We start from the raw sequence: 18,702 nt of genomic DNA on the forward strand, positions 1-18,702 counted from the left end.
TGAGACTCTCTCTGCACAGCAAGACTGATGGGGTGGGGGTGGGGGCACAACGAAGCCAGCAGAGCTCACCCCTCACCTGGCCGTCTGTTCACCTGCAGCTGCATTGCCGTGGGCGCCGCACCAAGAGCCAGGGGGATCCTCACGGTGCTGGCGTCCGCTCCCAGAGGTGCAGCTGTTCTGGCCTCACCTTGGAGAGTCTGAGGACATTCTGAGGCTGGGGGGCCCTGACCCAGGCCAGCGACTGCCCCCTTCACCCGTGCAGCCCTCCCAGGCAGCAGGGGGGACAAGGGCCTTCATCCCGTGCTCCACGACTCATACGACTCTCCCCCTGGACACCTGCTCGAGAAGCTGGTGTAAAATGGAGGGTTTAGAGTTCCGAGCTGGGCTGTGACCTGCGGATTAAACAGCAGACGTCTGGTCGGGGCAGAGGTGTTTCCCGATACCTCGGTCACTCATTCACCCAGGGTCCTGTGAGGTGCCTGACACTGCACGGTGACCCGGGGGACGCAGCTGGCCCTCCCGGGGATGAGGCCACCAGAGGAACCTTGGTGTGTAAACTCTACGTCCTCCCACAGCAAAGGGCACTAATCCTGCGCCAGGTCTGGGAACATGCATTTTAAACCGATGCCCCAGGTATTCCGACACAAGCAGTCCTCACACCAATCTGGGAGCCTCGGCCCCCAGTAGCCCAGCCCCTCAGTGCAGCCCTTCCCTTCCAGACGCACTCGAGCTGAAATGCAAGGATTTGTGCAGGGAACGTTCGCTGCACCGTCGCCACGACGGCTCTGAAACAAGAACCTGGACACGGTCTAAACAATCAACACCATGCGAATAAGCAGATCACAACATACACACGTCATGAAATATTTCAAGGCCACTGAAAAGAATGCTAGTAGGAATAGTATTCAGCCATGAAACGAAATGAAACTGTTAGTGCTACAACCTGATGGACCCTGGAAATATTATATTAAATCCAGCGACAGAAAGAAAGTGGAATAGAGGTCCCCAGGGCTGGGGGCTGGAGTAGGGAGTTAGTGTTGAAGGGGTAAGGTTTCTGTCTGGGGTGATGAAACAGTCTGGAGATGAAGAACACTGTGAATACACCGAATGCTGCTAAAATGTACATTTAAAAATGGGTAAAATGAAAAAAAAATGCTAGTCAAACAAAAGAATAGGGTGCACTTGTGTGACAGAAGCAGAAGGTGATCGGTGCACCCTGCAGAAACGTGTACACGCAGAACCATTTTTGTACAAAGAAAACTGAATTTCACACGGGAGCATGTGTTCACGCACGTGGGCACAGAAAGACATCTTGAAAGCCACGAACCTGTGAACAGTGGTCGCCCTCGGAGTGGGATGTGGGTGCCTTACTTTAAGAACCTTGTTCTGTTTGAATGTTGTTACTGAGAATGACAAACAAAAGTTTTTAAAAAGTGACAGAACATTCAAATCTAGCGGTAACTAAAAGAAAGGCATAATGTGACCTGAAGTTTGTCATTTAGTCAAGAGCACATCTCTTTAAAGGCCCAGCAGCAAGGCCATCCCCCTGAGCGGCCACGTCCACCGGCTGCAAACGATACCGCGACCAAGCTGGGGGTCCTCGTGAGAGCCGGGTGAAGGCCACCTGCTACTCGGTGGGGCGAGAGCCCACACAGCCCCCCAGGGCCCCTCACAGCTGGAGAGAAGCTGTGTGTCACTGACACTGCGTTTGAAAGAGAAGGATTTATTTGCTTCTGAAGCTGACAGGCCGTGTTTTTCCTCTTTAACTCGAGGGGCTGAGGCAGAGGCAGCCAGCTCTTACTGGTCTTTGAAGTTGGCCTTTCTCTTCTCCACAAACGCGGACATCCCTTCTTTCCGGTCTTCCTGGCGAGAGAAGGGGAAAGGCAGAGGTGGATGGTCACTCTGCATGGAGTCCGGGTGCGAGGCTCTGCCTGTGTCAGAGTTGCTCACTGCCTGCCGGGCTCCTCCCTGCCCTCAGCCGTCCACTCACCGGGTTCTGCGGCGGGATCACCTCGAAAACTGTGAATGATCCCAATTCCCAGGGCCAGCTTGGGAATGGGTATTTTTCCACTAAACACCCCCGCCCCGCCTTTGTGATGGTCATTCAGGAACCACTAACCTATGAGTCGAATAAACTCCCATCTACAGAGAACCTCAGAGGCATGTACTTGGGTCATTCACCAAATCACGACCTGGATTTAGTCGTGCTCTAGGTCAGCGGTGTCCTGAGGGTCAGGAAGCAGGACACGAGAATCCAAGCTCTACCTCTGCATACCTTCCGCTGTGTGCACATATGCACACATGCATGCAATCACACACATGTGCACACACGCACCCGCACTTCCTCAAGAGCTAAAGCCATTTTTAATCTTTCTTTTATAAAACACCTAGATATGACTTTCTGATAATAAAAGATCAGTTTTAATGACTACTAAGAGAATGATTTCGTTTGAGTTACTGGCAGATATCCTAGAAAATAATGCTCCAAGGCTTCAGATTTCAGTATTATAATACATTCGAGCCCCATTCCAAGTAACTGGAACAATCTAGGAAAATTATGAGTAAATGGATTGCATTTTAAATACAGGAGTTGCTGTTTAAGGGTGCAATTTGTAAGATCTTTTGCAACAGGAAATAACCCTGTGTAAGTTTCTGTACTTTTGAACTTCCACACACTGTACTTATTTGAAAAAAAATCAATGCTCAGTGATAGAACACATGTGATCCAGCTACAGGGGAAGCTAAGAGTTCTGACCAAAGAGAAATGGTATTTAGTGATAAAACCTATAAGGAAATGCCAGGAACGCGTATGGCTGGACCGTGTGTGATTCTCCACGTGCATGAGGCTTACTTACGGTAGCAAAAGTTGAATAGAAGAGTTTCTTCTCCAACTTAATGCCCTCTGTTAATGTCATTTCAAAAGCTGAAAAAGAAAACCCTGAAGTTAGGAGCTGAGATGCCAGATGTGGGAACGCAGAACTTTTTTGTGGAGACAGGAAACACCCTCGGGGACTGATGTGGACTTTGACTTCACCGACGTTTAAAGTACAGCCTCCCTGCTCAAATGCACCACCCCAGCCGAGACGCCCAGTGAATACTGCTCCCGGCCTCCCAGTGTCCTGCACGGGGACCTGGATGGAAGGTGGGACGGCAAACTCTGTCAAGTCACGAGAGGGCTGAGGAAGCCCACGACACTGAACTCAAAAAGCACGACAAATAATTAAGGACAACACCCAGAAAACAGAACTCTGTGCAGAACAGAGTGAGTCCCGGGCCATTTTTGCAGTGGAGGTGATTCAGGTGCGAGGCTCGCGGAAGCGTTTCCTTGGCGGCACCCGTAGCTGGGTCCCCGCGGCCAGCGCCCAGCCAAGGTGACAGGTGCCTTGGGCCTTGCGGCACGTCCCCTCCCCTGCTGCATGCCCCACACGCTCGTGCCTGTGTGAACGCTTTGGCCGAGGCTGGGGGCCCGGGAGGCCGGTGAGCAGAGACGGGGGGCAGAGCGGCTCGCCGCGGGCACACACGGCTGTCCCAGCTCACCGTCCTCTTGACAGGCAACATGGAGCAAAGGGACAGCCTCACTCCAACGCTGAGAACAAATCGCCATGTTAACAGTCAAGCGATTCTGAGGAGGGCCGGTCAGAGCTGCCCCGTCGGCAGAGAGAGGACGCCCAGTCCACAGTGACAGCCGGGACACGCTCTCTGCCCCCAGCTCATCCCGACAGATGGGCGGAGCTGCTGGCCGAGAGGAGCCTCTTCCTCCCAGGTTCCCCAGGCGACCCTTCCCGGGCTTCCCCTGCACGCCAGCACCAGCCCCCTGCCACCTGTTCCCCAGGCTGGCCCTGTTCTCGGGTCCTGCTTCCAAGGGGAGCTCAGGCCATTTCAACAGAATTTGCGAGCGAGCAACTAGAAACTAGAACTTTACGAAGAGCCAAAATCGAAATACCAAGAACCCTAACAATTTTGTCCAGACCGGTTAAGATGCATAACTCTGACCCCAAATTGTCAAGCCTCACAACTACTGTGCGGCCTTCTCCACTCTCCTCCCTACCTGCATTCACTGATTCTTTGGCCATCGCTGTTACAATTTTAGAGTTGCTGGCAATTTTTTCTGCACACTTTACAGCTTCTTCCACCAGTGTCTCAACAGGAAAAATTTTGCTTACAAGACCTAAAACACAAAAAGGTAAACAACACGTGGAAGCAGCTGGTTCTCGTTCTCTAAGCCACAGCACAGGCCTCTGGGTGCCGACAAGGCAGCAGGGACACAGGAAAGGTCCACGGTGCCCCCTGGTAGGGCCGCCACCCTTGGCTGCTGCGGTCACTGGGCTCTTACAGTCACAGGTCACTGCGGGTCCAGGAGAGGGCATGCCTGCGGAGGGTCTCGGAGACCCTGTTGCTCACGCTGGCTCTGGGAAGCGGGGCGGTTTCACTATTGCTCTTTAACCTGCATGCATGCCTCAGTCACTCCTTTGAGCATGTGGTATTTCAAATAAGAAAACAAAGGCAGTGAGTCTCCTGGGATCCCAGGACACGGGAAAGCTCTGTGCTGATCACCAGTGGGAGCCCCTGGACGCAGCCCTCCCCCCTCCACTCAGCTTCCTGAGGGGGCAGCTCCACGGGCGGCTGTGGCCCGTACCTGCTTGCTTGGCATCCTGGGCTGAGATCCGGTCACCAGTGAGGACCATCTCCATGGCCAGTGACTTTCCGACGGCACGGGTCAGTCTCTGGGTGCCCCCTGCACCTGCGGGGCAGAGGGCTGCTGGGCACGGCTGGCTCTGCGGCCAGGATGCACAGACGTGCTGTCCCCAAGTGCCCCAGGGCTGAAGATGGGCCCCTTGGGTGGGGTGGGTGGGCAGAACCCAGGCGTCCAGCAGGTGGGGAAGCCAGGGGAGGCCCGAGACTCCACAGGGGAGGCTCCTTTCCACACTCAGGCCCCCCCACCTGGTGCCCTGGGTCCCCTGCACCAGTACCTCTCATGCAGGAGTCAGACTACGGACAGACACACGGAGCTCGCGGCCCAGGGCCCCAGACCCTGACCCAACCCAACCCAGAGGGCAGCTGGGGGTGGCCTCCGAGCACAGCTTGCTCCGCTCCAGGTGTGGGACGACGCAAGGCCCCCCCCTCCCAGGGCTCTGAACGTTCCCCTCTCTTCCGGGCTCCCGCCTCCCTGGGCCCCGCTGCCCGCCCCCTCCTGCTCACTCCATGGCCTCCAGCTGCAGAGAGAGTGGTCTGCCTGGTCATCCGCCCATGGTGAACCCCAGGGCTGCCAGAGCGAGCCAAGGAGCCACCTGAGGGGGGCACCCACAGTCCAGCAGACTCGGACACTGCCTCAATGCAGTGGAGACCTCAGGCACTGGGATGGGAAGACCCTGGTGGTCACCCTCAGCTGACCCCAGACACCCTCTCCTGACCCCACGGCTGCTCCCTGCCCAGCCCAGCTGGCTCGGGAGAGGCCCTGGGCTCCAGGCTCTACACCCAGGGCAGAGACCCTGTGGGGACACAGCCCGGAGTCCTCGGCCGGTGGACCGAGGGGCAGAGGCGTCACTGTTGGCCCACTGTTCCTGTCGCCCTGCCCACGGGGGACCTGATTCCCTGCTCTGAACCTGGGTGAGCCCACGGGACTCGCTCTGGCCACCGATACGTGAGCTCTCAGTGTTGGCCCGTGGTCCCCGTGTTCTCTTCTCTGAGCTGCTGACCGATAAAGGTCCAGCGCAGATGTGGCTCACGAGTAAGACTCACTGCGGTTAGAACGCACCGTGCGGCCAGCCTTTCCTATTCGTGTCGGGCAAGGGACGTGGCCACTCCAGAGGAGCCGGCACAGCTCCGAGGCCCCCAGGCTGCTCTCAGCGCTGCTGTGCCCACGTGACCTTAGTGTGCAGACAGGAAGCCACCGTCCAGGCTCACACGACAGCCCCACGTGCTTTTGTCTGACACTGGAACAGCCCAAATGCCCCCAAGACTGCGTGGGCAGACTGTGGACGATGACTTGAAGAACCGATGCCAAAGCTACCATCAGTCTTTACCTGGGATGGTTCCTATGAGGATCTCTGGCTGCCCAAACTGGGCTTTCTCTCCAGCATAAATGATGTCACACATCATAGCAAGTTCACAGCCACCACCGAGCTGCAAGACAACACGAGGTACCACGGAGGAACCCAGTCAAAAATCACTCTATTTGGTTATTTGAATTTTCTATTGAAGTGAAACACAGTCTAGGGTACAGCAAAGATTAACACAGAGATGCAAAGTTAGTTAACTGTTCCCACAAATTACCTACACAGTTGATGCCAGCAAACTTTCTGTAAAGGACCAGACGGCAAATGCTTGTGGCCTTGCAGGTCCTACAGTGTCTGTCGTGGCCACTCCACTCTCTGCCGTGGGGGCTCGAAGGCAGCCAGGAGGGGGAGAACCGACAGCCATAAACTCTGCCCACTGACCCGCTCACCCCAAGGGAACTTTACTAAGGAATTGTGAGTTCAAACGCCCTCCTGGCTTCTCTACAGGCCACAACCAGTCCCAGCACCTCTGAGCTGTCCAGGCGCCTATAGGAGACCCCGATGGACCAAACAGGGGACGCAGAGCTTTCAACAGTAGTGAAAGAGGTTAGTTTACAGGGCAGTGCAGGTTGGAAAGTCATCAAAACTGCACAGAGAGCCAACACGTATGCCCTGAACGTTGCAGTGGGGGAAGAGCACTCCCGGGGAGCCTCAGGACTGGGGGGACTTTACTAACAAAGGCATCCGAAGCCCAGCAGCTGAATCCCCACTGACACAGCAGATGCTGAAACACGTCCTCCCTCTACAGTTCTTGGCTCTTCAGCATCACTGCTCAGAAAAGGCCTGCGAGCCTGGGAACGAGACTCAGGTCTCCCCCAGATAAAAATCAGTTCTGCTGCACACACACAGTACAATTCCTTCAGGTGTTCTGAGTGCAAGGAGGGGGCATGGGCGGACACTCACGGCGTAGCCGTTGACAGCAGCTATGACTGGCTTCTTGACCCAAGTGAGTCGGTCCCAGTGGCTCAAGAACTTGCTGGAGTAACAGTCCTGAAACGTTAGATTCTGCATTTCCTTGATGTCGGCTCCAGCTGGGGTGGAAATGAGGTCCCAGTTACCAGAGCAGAGACTGCACACCAACAGGTAGCTACTGAGTGTGCCCCGCCAGCAGGCATCAAGGGTTGTAGGGGACGGCCACGTGGACACACAGCTGGGCAGGGGGGACAGTGCAACACGCTGTGATACGAGGTGATGCAGAGGGATGCGGACAGGAAACAGAGCGGAGGGGGACTCAGAAGACGCGGGGCTCCTCACTAGTCACTCGCACCCGAGACGTGACTGCCCCTGAACAGACTGGTTTTGCTGTCAGAGCACACTCAACGTTAAACGTCAGAGGGGCCCCTCCAAGCAGCCTGGGGTTTGGTCTGCTTTACGTAAATAAACCCCCAAGTCGCAGAATCTTCCTGATGCATTCACGGAGGTGTAAGGCTGCCTGCCTCATGCCACAGGTGCAACCGCACACCTGGGCAGCCTGCCACCACACTGCCCACCTCACCTGCAAACGCCTTCTCCCCGCCCGTGAGGACGATGGCCCCCACAGCCGGGTCCTCCTCGAAGGCCTGCAGCGCCTGGTTGAGCTCCTCGATCAGGCCATCGCAGAGCGCGTTGAGTGCCTTGGGGCGGTTCAGCTGGACCAACCCCACGTTGCTGTTCTTCCCCTTCTTGGCTGTGATGATGTATTCAAAGGCTGCGCCTGGGGGGAGGGGGAAAAGGGGATTTCCGCTCACGGAGGCACCAAACCGGGGAGATGCACCCGTCAGTGGACAGAGTGACCCTGACAGGACCCCTGAGGGCCCCTGCTCAGTCCCTGGTGGCTGCATCATGCAGCTTGCGTGCAGCCAATTATTATTGGCTTTTACAGTGCTCTCTGCTTTTGCGGATGCTGAAACACTTCTTTAAGTTAAAAAAAACCCAGCAATGAAGAGCAGCCTTCCTTCTCCTGAATGCCTTGGTCGGCGCTTCCCAGAATGCGCACTAGAGACAGCCTGGGATCCTGTAGAAACAAGGGATGAGGAAACGCCTTCTTTAAACAAACGCCAACTAGGTGAGGGCAATTAAGCTGCAAACAGAACAGAGTTCCAGCCCTGCTGGGTGGACAGTCTGGTGGGAGGCACACAGGCAAAGGGCAACTGCCAGGGCCTGGCGGTGGGGGGGGGGGGCAGCCCGCTCAGAGCTGGGGCCAGCAATGACCTGGAGAAGAAGGTTAGCCAAGGTGGTGGCTTCCTTGAATGGGGAATCAGGGATCACGGTACCTATCCCATGCGATTGTGGGGAAGTGACTGAAATCACACGTGTAAAGGCAGCATGCCTGTCACATACAAAACCAGGAATGATGGCTGGGTACAGGCCAGGATGCAGAAGCGGGTGGTCAAAGAGAACTCAGGTAAAACCCACACGACTTGGTAGCTAGGTCAAGTGGACACACAGGTGAAGGAAGAGGCCGCAGAGATTCTTTCCCAGCGACATCGACATGGCCAAGAGTTCCTGCAAAATGCGGGGCGGTGGCGAGTGCGCTCAGGAGAGAGGAGGAGGGGCGCCCCGCTGGCTGGGGTGGGGCAGAACCTGAAGGACACAGCCGGGGAGAAGCAGTGGACATGGGGAGGCCTGGGCAGGAGGCACTGCAGGAGAGCACGTGCGACCCTTTCCAATTGCAGAGGCGCTAACCGCACGTTCTCTTAAAGTCTGAGGACTTTCACACCGAAAGCTGAAATGGCCAGAGGTCTTGGCACTCCGTCCCGAGTCCCCGGAGTTGAGACCCTAGTGACCCCAGGGCTCCGCGAGCTCAGGCAGCAGGTGCTGGGAGGGGTCCGGCCCTGGGATGAGGGCCCGGAGGACGCCCACCGCGGGCCCGCCCCCCTCGGCCCCGCACTCACTCGAGGCGAAGGAGCGCGGCGCGGGGCAGCCGGGCCAAGTGCCCAGCAGGGCGCGGACGCTGGGCTGCAGGGCGCGCAGGGCGGCCATGGCTCTTGCGTGACGACACGTCGCTCCGGCCGCCCCCCTCCCGCGGAGCCGCCCCCCGGCCGCGCCAGTCAGGGCCCGCCCCGCCTACGGGCCAGCATCGCGAGACCTCGCAGGTCTCGCGAGATCAGCCGGGCGGCGGAAGTGGCCGGGCGACGGGCCTAAAGTTCAGGAGCGAAGGTCAGGGTATGGGGACAGGGGTCAGGTTGCGGGGGGAGGGGGACCGGTGTCCAGAAGGAGGGGCCGGGGCGGGGACGAGGGGTGGAGGTTCAGGTTCAGGTCCGTCCCCTGGTCCGCGCCGCCTTTGGCGGAACCCAAGTCGTAGGAAGTAGCCCTGAAGACCTGAGAGCAAACCCTCCGGGCCGGCCGAGCCGTGGGGGTGGAAACACGCGGGGACCGCGCGCCGCAGCCCGAGCCCAGGGTGTGACCGCTCGGGGCCGGCCGGGACGCCCTCGTGGTCGGGAGGGACCGCCGGGAGGCCTCTCGAGTGCGCAGGCCCGGGGTGCTGGCCCGCCGGGCTCCTGGCGGAGCTGTCCGCCGGCCTGCGCCGCCTCTGTTCTTTAGGCCCCGGCAGTGCCCTTGGTCTTTGGCTCTTCCCGCCGTTTCCGGGAAACGGCGTGTGTCTGGGTGCGGGGCAAGCGGGTCGTCCCCGCACCCGGGTGACTGCGCCTCGAGCCACAGCTGCGTCCCGGACTCGCAGCTGGAGGCAGTGGCTGTGGGGCATGGAAAGCCAAACGTGCTGAGGACGGGTAGACTGGAGCTCGCTAGAGCTGGGCGGATACACCTGTGACCTGAAGTCAGCCCTCAGGGCAACGTGCAGTTGTAACCCGCGCGGAAAGCCAGACTCTGACAGCGGGTGTTTATAGGACACCAAGCAAAGGAGTGGGAGACAAGCCTCAGATCCACTCAGACCAGCTCAGATAAGCCTCCGACCAACTTGGTCTTTGAGTTAGGGGATTTTTTAAAATGGGGAACAAAGAAAGAGGCTGGGATTCGTCATCGTGTTGTGACATTTCTGAATCTAGTTTCAGGAGTCAGGCTGTCTCTGGTTTACATTCTCAGGCCAGGCAGTCCATGGCTGGGGGGGGAGTCTGTGAGCTCATCTTGCCCTGGAGAAACAACCTGAGTTTGTACATTAACCATGATGTCTACAAGGCAATTTTAGTACATTAGCGATGTTATCAACAGCAGCCATCTTAGTCACCTGACTCTGGTCGATTAGTGTTCAGTTAGCACAGGATTGAGGTCAGAGGGAACAAAAAAGGGAATAAAGTTTTGGGTGGAGAGATGAATCATGAACTCAGTAAGGGAACTCGGTTTTAGTGGGCCTTGGTTTCAATAGCACGGAGAAATCAGAGAGAATACTGCTAAGCAGTGTGGGAAGGAGTTGAGAGGCAGAAGTAAGTGCTTAGACAAGGAAAAGATAAGTTATTAACAAAATGCTTCCTTTTAGAGGCATCACGTAACTGATTTTTTCATTGCCAAGCACTGTGGCAAACATCTACCTTCTTATTTCTCTTCCTGTCCCATTTCGTGGTCCCGGTGCTCATGAAGTGTGTGCAGTATTATTCATAGCAGCTGCACGAGGTGGCTGAGGAACGTTTTGCAACATTAAACAATTCATATCACTCTGAAATGTATGTATTTATAGGTCTAGATATAACACGAGTGCAGCATAACACTCTTTACATTGGTAACTTGGTATCTATTGGACACTAGACTGAATAGTTTTATTTGTATAAAATAAGATGTAATTAAACTTTAACAGTGAAATCATTTATTTAAATTACTTTGATTTATAAATTTCAAATGTTTAGGCACATATTATTGGCCTCCGTTTGTATTCGTGCCCAAGTTCTGCAAATTCAAGGGTGGAGATAAAAAGATCACCTACATGGGAATTCCCTGGAGGTCCAGTGGTTAGGATGCTTTCACTGCTGGGGCCCGGGGTTCCATCCTTGATCAGGGAACTAAGATCCCACAAGCTGCGTGGGGTGGCCAAAAAAAAAAAAAAAAAGAAAGTCATCTACAAATGAAGAGCAAAACGGATATTTTCAGGTAAATAATAAAATCCAAATCAGAATTGACTACTTAGCAAAACTTTATTTCAGGGCTGAGGATAGACTAAAGACATTTTCATGCAAAGAGAAACAGATTACCAAAACTCTTTACCAAAGGAGCCTCTGTCTTAGTAATGGGCTGCAGTACTGTGACAGGTACCCAAAGGGAAATGGCTCCAACGTAAAGGAAGTTTTTTCCTAACCCCCCAGGGCTGGTGTTGAGGTCAGGTGGCTGCTATCCTTCATGAAGTAATTTAGGGACGATAGCACAAGTGACAAAAGAAAAAAATATATAAATTGGACTTCACCAAAATTAAAAACTTTTGTGTTTCAGAGGATACATTGAAGAAAGTGAAAAGCCACCCCACAGAATGAGAGAAAAAATCTTGAAAATCATAGATCTGATAAGGGTCTTGTGTCTAGAATATATAAAGAATACTTTCAACTTGCTAACCTAAAAAATAAAACAGCCAGTTATTTTACCATTTTTCTCTATAGAGAAAAGGGAGGAAGTTGGGAGGGGTTGTTTTGAAGAAAAGTCAATTGGAGGAAAATGAGAGTTCAGGGTGATGACAGGTTCTCGTTGGCCTGGCAGCTGGGGCCGTCACTTTCCTGTAAGAGATGCAGTGAATCTCTTTCCTGTTGGTGATCCTTCTCCTTAGGTCTGTAATTGACAGTCAAGAGGTACCTGCCTGGGCTTCCCTGGTGGCGCAGTGGTTAAGAATCTGCCTGCCAATGCAGGGGACACGGGTTCGAGCCCTGGTCCGGGAAGATCCCACATGCTGTGGAGCAACTATGCCAATGCGCCACAACTACTGAGCCCGTGTGCCACAACTACTGAAGCCCGTGCTCCACAACGAGAAGCCACCGCAATGAGAAGCCCGTGCACCGCAACGAAGAGTAGCCCCTGCTCGCCGCAACTAGAGAAAACCCACGCACAGCAGCGAAGACCCAACGCAGCCAAAAATAAATAAAATAAAAATAAAAATAAAAAAAGGTACCTGCCTGAGAGCTCCCTCTGCTGGCCTCCCAACTCCATTTTAAATGAGGTTTCCCTTTATTAATTTTCACAAACTCAGTAATAAAAAGACAATTAGAAAATGAGCAGAGGATGAACGGACATTTCTACAATGAAGATATACAAATGGCTGATAAGCACACAAAAAGATGCTCAACATTGTTAGTCACTAGGGAAATGCAAATCAGTTGTATCATGAGCTACCACTTCACACCTACTAGGATGGCTATAGTCAAAAAAGATAGGTAAATGTTGTGAGGACGTGGAGAAATTGGAACCCTCATACAGTGCTGGTGGGAATGTAAAATGATGCAGTCACTTTGGAAAGTCTGGCAGTTCTTCAAAAGGTTAAACAGAGAGTAACCATATGACCCAGCAATTCCACTCCTAGGTATATGCCCAAGAGAAGTGAAAACGTGTCTACACAAAAACTTGTACATGATTGTTTATAGCAGCATTATTCTTTTTTTTTTTTTTTTTTTAGCATTATTCTTAATAGCCAAGAAGTGAGAAAACACCCAAATGCCCACCAACTCATGAATGGATAAACAAAATGTGATAGCTCAATACAGTGGATACATTAGAATTTATGAGAATATACAATGGAATATTATTTGGCAATAAAAAGCAGTGAAGTGTACTGATATGTGCTACAACACGTATGAACCTTGAAAACGTGATGCTGGAAGAAGCCAGACCCAAAAGATCACACAGTGCATGATTCTATTTAAATGAAATGTCCAGAATAGGCAAATCCATAGAGGCAGAAAGTAGATTAGTGGTTGCCAGGGCCTGCAGAAGGGGGTAGTGGGTACTGCTAAAGGGTAGGGGGTTTCTTTATGGGGTGATGAAAATGTTCTAAACTTGATGTGGTGTTGGTTGCACAACTCTGAAAATATATTGTAAACCAATGAATTGTACACTTTAAATGGGTGAAGTGTATGGCATGTGAATTCTAATCAATAAAGCTGTTTATAGAAATGAACTGCCTGATTTGGTTAAACCACAGGTGATGTCACTGGGTACCACAGGTGATGTCACTGGGTAGTTGCAGCTTCTATTGCCATAGGTGGCCCTTGGGCATCAGGAGAAGCCCAAGACTTTGTAGCAGTGCGACTGAAATGAGGTGTGTGTGTGTTGGAGCTGCTGCTGGTGGCCTGAGGCCCAGCAGGAGAGTCCAGCACCTGCTCACAGCCGCATGAGCATGTGGCATGGTGATGATGGACCAGCTGCAGGTCAGAGCGCCGGCTGTCCCGGCTGTTGGATTCAAGCGGTACTACACAGAGGGGACAAAAAGCAGAATGCCTGGCCCACCCCGCGCCCCACAACTCCTGGGGTCTAAGGTGCTCCCTCCCCCAGAGTCAGAGCGCTGCCCTGTATCCCTGGCCAAAAAGTCAGTGCGTCACATTTCTGTGACTTTGCCTTTCCTCCGATCACCCAGGCCTTCCATCCAGGTGAGGTCAGGTGTGAGGGGAATCAGGGCATTTTTACACCTTGGCCTGCGATGGCCACCATGAGGGCACTCAGCCACGTGGTCCCTGCCTTCGTGGTGTAGAGTCCTGCCAATCAACAAGAGGCTCCAGGGGGCTGAGCTAGAATTAAGTTTAAGCCCCCAGACCCTGTTTTGGCCATTCCCACTGAGGGATGGTCAGAGCAGAATCTCGAACTTTCTAAACAGGCCTACGTAATCCCTTATCATCCTGACCTTTACTAGGAAAAGGTTGGCTGGCAGAGAGGAGGGAGGAGGTGAGAAGGGCGGAGTGGAAATCTTTGAGGCTGTCCCACCTCCTGGCAATACCATGGCACAGTGGGTAAGAATCCGCCTGCCAACGCAGGGGACATGGGTTCGAGCCCTGGTCCAGGAAGATCCCACATGCCGTGGAGCAACTAAGCCCGTGCACCACAACTACTGAGCCTGCATGCCACAACTACTGAAGCCCATGCTCCTAGGGCCCGTGCTCCTTAACAAGATAAGCCACCGCAATGAGAAGCCTGCACACCGCAACGAAGAGTAGCCCCTGCTCGCCTTTGACTAGGGCCTTGACTAGGGCCCTTGCTGCATGGCCAGTGGCAACTGTGAAGGGATGGGAAAGCCAAACACAGGACACAGGGTAGTTTCAAAGGTGACAGAGTCAGCTGATAGGACGAGGACAGTGGGGCTGCAACCTGAGAATGTGGCGGTAGCCATTGGGCCCCGCTGGCAGCCCAGAGAGAGGCCCCAGTGTGCCCGGAGTGGCCCAGGCGCAGCAAGGAGGCCTCCTGCACTGCAGGACGAGCACACAGATGTGTTTCTCACAGCCCCACGAGGCTGCACCAGTAGCTTGATTTCAGGGGTTACACCAGGGACCTCCCTGTGGGCGTACCTGTGAGGGACCCAGAGACCAGTGGTGTGTTTGTCTGTGGAGCTGGGACCCAAAGTCTGCAGGCTGAAGTGTCCCCAGGGTAGACCAGACCACTGGGACGTTGGCAGCAGCCCAGTGACCTTGCTGGGCTTCAGCTTAGCTGACCCTTGGGGGAACCTCTCAGGAGGGAGCTACACTGAGCTGGGGACTTTGCTTCAGGCGGCAGGATGGGGCGTAAAGTTTCCCCCTGCAAACAGGGACACCAGGGTCAGGGTGGCTGCAGGCAGATGGGCTGTTTCATTGGAATTACCAGGTCGCCTGGCGTTTCCTCATCAGTCGCGGGATGTCAGGCTGAGCGACAAGGCCAGTGTCTGGCTCAGCGTTACGGCTGGTCCCAGGCCCAGCGCTTTAGCCAGGAGTTGGCGCTGCTGACCCCGCGCCCCCTCTGGGTCCAGTGGTCACCGCCATCGCCGAAGGCGCGAGTCTCGGGCTCCCTGCCGGGCTTCGTGCCTCTCCTGCCCTGCGGGGACCGGACGAGGTGAGCCCCTGCCTGGGACGGGCACGCTGCGAGCGGGGCGCTTCATCCTGGCTCTTTCCTTGGGGGGGGTGGGGACCGCGAACAGCGTGAAGCGCGCGGGGCGGGGTGGGGGGGTGGTCACCAGCCATCTCGCGCGGGCCGCGGTGGGGGAGGGGTGCGGGGACGAGGAGGAGCTTGGGGAGGCGGGACTCAGAGACGGGGGATGGGCAGGGGGTGCTCCGCGGGTTGGGGGGTGCGGGGGTGGGGAGTGGAGAGTGAAGAGCCCAGGGCCACGGGCCCAGCAAGCAGCAAACATGCAGCAAACATGCAGCAAGCAGCACGCGAGCCACCCTCCGCCGCGGCCGTTCCCCGGGCAGCGGGCCATTACTAGCAGTCATGCCGTGGGCGCCTTGACCTGCTTGGTGGCAAGACCAGCCACCGAAACTGCTCAGGATCAGGAGCCGGTCAGCCTGCAGTCTGGGCACAATGGGAGAGTTTTCAGAGACTGCTTCAGGTCCATGGCAACACCTCTCCCCAAGCCTTTCTTTTAAAGGGCAGGCATCCCTTGCATGCACATTTCATTGGAGAAACGATCACATATTTATGCGACTATTTTCGGTCTCCACTCACTGAGCTCCATGAGGGCTGGGATTCTGTCCCTGCTACTCAGGGGTGAGTCTTCACAGCTTATTTGCATAGGTACTGCCTTATTGCTTAAGAAGCAGTTAGATTCCTAAGTCCCTTTTCACATTCCAGGAAGTGGCACTGGGTGACTGGCAGCATCCTGGGAGGCTATTCTCTGCAAACAGGGATTCCAGGAAGGGGACAGCAGGCACAGTTGGAGGTGGGTCTACTGCATCCAGTAAGCTGACCCTCCCCACTCCTGTCCATCTTTGGCTCCCAAAATATTGGCAGCCAGGTCTATATGCTCCAGGCAGGAGACTGGAAGACTCTTCCCAGGGAGCATGACCAACGCAAGAGGAAAGACCTAGGGATATGGATGGAGGTTCCCCAAATAACAGCCTCCCCAGAATCAAGCTCAAATCTGACGAGCCCCACTCACGAACAGCCATCTGGCCTACCATTCCTCGTCACCAGCAGACACACATAACCTGACCTCTCAGAGAGCTTCTTCCTGGAAGACAGAGCCAAAAGAAACAGGAAGAAGAACCCAGAGCACAGCAACTGAGCAGGAGCATAGCACTTCGCGTCTGCAGACCAGCGAGGACGATCCCCCTGGAAGATGAGGCAAAAAGAGACCCTCCCCTTTCTAAAAAGAAACATTTGTACAGAAGAAAGGGCTCCTGGAAATGAACACTATGACAGCAGAAACGAAAGCCTCAATGGAAGAAATCACACAGTGTCACCGGGTTGACATGCGTTATAACAAAATAGCTCCAACCGAGGAGGTCAACGGAAGCAATTGCTGGTCAACGGACCAGCAATCTTGGTTCCGCGATAGTAAGCAAAGACTAGCAAACTACAGCTTTAAGCTTAAGCATAAAGCAGAGTTTATTTAAGCATAGGTACACTCTCAGAGAGGGAGAGAGAGAGAGAGAAAGAGAGAGAGAGAGAAAGAGAGAGAGAGAAAGCGGGCTGTTTCGGAGAGCGGGCTGTTTCAGCGAAGTGAAGCAAGACCATAGCAAAGTTTATCAAAGCAAAGGTACACTCTCAGAGAGAGAGAGAGTGGGCTGTTTCTGTGAATTGAAAGCAGCATTCCCATACAGGCTTAAGGGTGCTTTTAAGGAGCATTTTGCAGGGAGGCGGGGGCGAGTGACAGGGGATCATTATTTGATCGACAGTCCCGAGCTATGTAACAAGTTTACTGCTGCGCAGGCTCTCATCCTTCAATCGCTAAGAAACGCCCACGGGGGCGGGGGGCAAAACCATACATAGATTTTATTATAATGATGGTATAATGAGTTTGGGTTTACTATAGGTTATACACCTGTCTGGTCTGGGCATGCACAGCCCAGGGAAGTTCCCTTGTGTTACTGTGCCCCTCTTTAACAGGATAAGCTGCCCACCATATGACCATAGTTTCCACTGTTCTGGGTGGGGTCAGGGGAGAGTCCCCAGATGGTTGGGTGTGACTTGATCGCTCCTTCTGGTCTTTCTCACCACTGTCACCTTCTTGCTGCTAATGTCAGGGAGGGTCTCCAGATGGTTGGGTGTGACTCGATTGCTTCTGCTTGTCTTTCTCGCCACTGTCACCTTCTTGCTGCTAATGTCTAACTACCTAACAGAAGGAGAGCACAAACATAAAGATGGAAAGCAGGAGAGAACACATGTGAGCATTCAAGGGCCAGGCTCAAAGTCTGACAGCCTGAATTAAGGACTTTAGGAAGAGGTAAGAGTAAACCCTCAAGAGTTTGCTTAGGGATGAGTCATCAGTAGAAACAATTGATTAGTGAAATAATCAATGACATCATTTACCAGGATTGAAGGACAGGAGTTTCTAGACTGAGGGCCCTTTGAGTGCCCAACACAGTGAGTAACAATCGAGGCACATGGAAGCACCACGTTGTGAAACTTCAGGAGAAGATCTTAAAAACTTCCAGGGAGGAAAATGTCCCCACTGCTTGTAAAGGATTAGAAATTAGAATGGCTGTGGATTTCTTCACAACACTCCTAGGAGGGCGGAGAAAGGGAGCAATGCCTTCAGAGTTTGAAGGAAGAGGATTCTGACCTAGAATTCTATGTCCAGCCAAACTACAAATCAAGTATGAGGGCAAAATGAAGACATTTTCAGCTTTGCAATATCTTTAAAAAAAATGATCTCCCAGACACCTCTTTTCAGCTTCACCAAAACAGGAAAGTGAATCCAAGAACAAGAATATATGGCTGAGGAGGGCAACACAGGGAGAGAGAAGGGCTCCTCCTGGAGAAGGAGGAACACCCCAAACCGAAAGACTACCTGCCCAGCCTGGAGCTAATTCCCCTCCCTGACTACCCTCACCCCACAGGGAACAGGTGGCCACGGAAAGTCCACGGAGGCACGGGTGCGCCGTGGTTTGGAGCAGCAGGACCCAAGTGTGGCTGAGAAGGAATGATGTGCCCTAACTGGGTTTACAGGGAAGCCTGAGGACCCTTTTAGCAGAAGGCAGGAGCTTTCTAATACCTGCCAAGGCAGTAGGGGAGACCTGCCGGAACTAGAGGAATTCTCCAGAAATGCCTGCAGGCTTGAATATGTCTTCCTCTCCTGGGGCCGGAGGGGGAGGGAGGGACGTAAGGCTTGTTTCTCCCTTTACTGTTTATCTTGAACTTTGTACTTTATGTGTGTTGCATCCTGTGTTTGTAGACTTGTGACTGTGTATACACACACACACACACACAAAAGTGTCGTCGCCTGGAGGCTTTCTCCCCGTCCCGCCCTGACATCTCAGCACTCACCGTCCACGCGCTCCACCGGGTCGGGAGGTGACGGCGCTCGCCTCCGCGTCTGAAGCTAGAAGGAGGCGCCTCCTCCGCCTTCTGGTCGCCGTCCCCACGTCTCCTTAGGAAGGGGACACAACCCGACTGACCAGCCGGCCGCCCCGATTCTCACTCGGTGGGGACGCTTGCCCACACCGGCACCGGGGGATACTCACGGACCCTTCCGCACTCGCCGTCGCCCTCCCCGGCGGCCCTCCGCCACCATCCTAGGGCGTGGGCCAGACCCATAGGGGCAGCCCCAGGCCCAACCCAGAGGCCTTGGCGCGCGGAGCCAAGGGGGGCCGACGCGGGGAACGGCCTTGCCCCACGCCCCTTG

General features: G+C 54.3%; 1 protein-coding gene and 2 long non-coding RNA genes across 4 annotated transcripts; 1 reads left to right on the top strand and 2 right to left on the bottom strand.

Annotated features, from left to right (window-relative positions):
• Nucleotides 1–1,707: 1,707 nt before the first annotated feature.
• ECHS1 (enoyl-CoA hydratase, short chain 1) lies at nucleotides 1,708–9,069 on the bottom strand. 2 transcript variants are annotated; one of them, XM_068548816.1, is made up of 8 exons: nucleotides 8,930–9,069; nucleotides 7,552–7,749; nucleotides 6,960–7,087; nucleotides 6,024–6,123; nucleotides 4,637–4,741; nucleotides 4,049–4,168; nucleotides 2,856–2,923; nucleotides 1,708–1,863 (listed from the first exon to the last, which is right to left on the bottom strand). In XM_068548816.1, exons 1-8 carry the CDS (start codon nucleotides 9,015–9,017, stop codon nucleotides 1,798–1,800), a joined length of 873 nt encoding a protein of 290 aa, XP_068404917.1. In that variant the 5' UTR covers nucleotides 9,018–9,069; the 3' UTR covers nucleotides 1,708–1,797. The 2 variants fall into 2 exon arrangements, with proteins under 2 accessions (XP_068404917.1, XP_068404916.1); XM_068548815.1 differs by lacking the exon at nucleotides 8,930–9,069 and adding an exon at nucleotides 8,451–8,676.
• A 66-nt stretch (nucleotides 9,070–9,135) lies between these two features.
• LOC137767568 (uncharacterized) lies at nucleotides 9,136–13,073 on the top strand. Its single transcript, XR_011074544.1, has 2 exons — nucleotides 9,136–9,194; nucleotides 11,737–13,073. It is a non-coding gene; the product is annotated as an uncharacterized lncRNA (long non-coding RNA).
• LOC137767569 (uncharacterized) lies at nucleotides 10,836–18,684 on the bottom strand. Its single transcript, XR_011074545.1, has 3 exons — nucleotides 18,345–18,684; nucleotides 14,745–15,428; nucleotides 10,836–10,999 (listed from the first exon to the last, which is right to left on the bottom strand). It is a non-coding gene; the product is annotated as an uncharacterized lncRNA (long non-coding RNA).
• Nucleotides 18,685–18,702: the final 18 nt, after the last annotated feature.

This window comes from Eschrichtius robustus, chromosome 7 (genome assembly GCF_028021215.1).
Source record: "Eschrichtius robustus isolate mEscRob2 chromosome 7, mEscRob2.pri, whole genome shotgun sequence".
Classification (NCBI taxonomy): Eukaryota; Metazoa; Chordata; class Mammalia; order Artiodactyla; family Eschrichtiidae; genus Eschrichtius; species Eschrichtius robustus.

Coding starts and splice junctions, on each gene's coding strand:
- ECHS1 (XM_068548815.1), bottom strand. CDS start 8,652: ATGTCCACTGCTTCTCCCCGGCTGTGTCCTTCAGGTTCTGCCCCACCC. Junction 7,750..8,450: donor TGACCTAGCTACCAAGTCGT/GTGGGTTTTACC, acceptor CCCTCCCCCCAG/GCGCAGCCTTTGAATACATC. Junction 4,742..6,023: donor CCTCATAGGAACCATCCCAG/GTAAAGACTGAT, acceptor TCTGCCCCGCAG/GTGCAGGGGGCACCCAGAGA.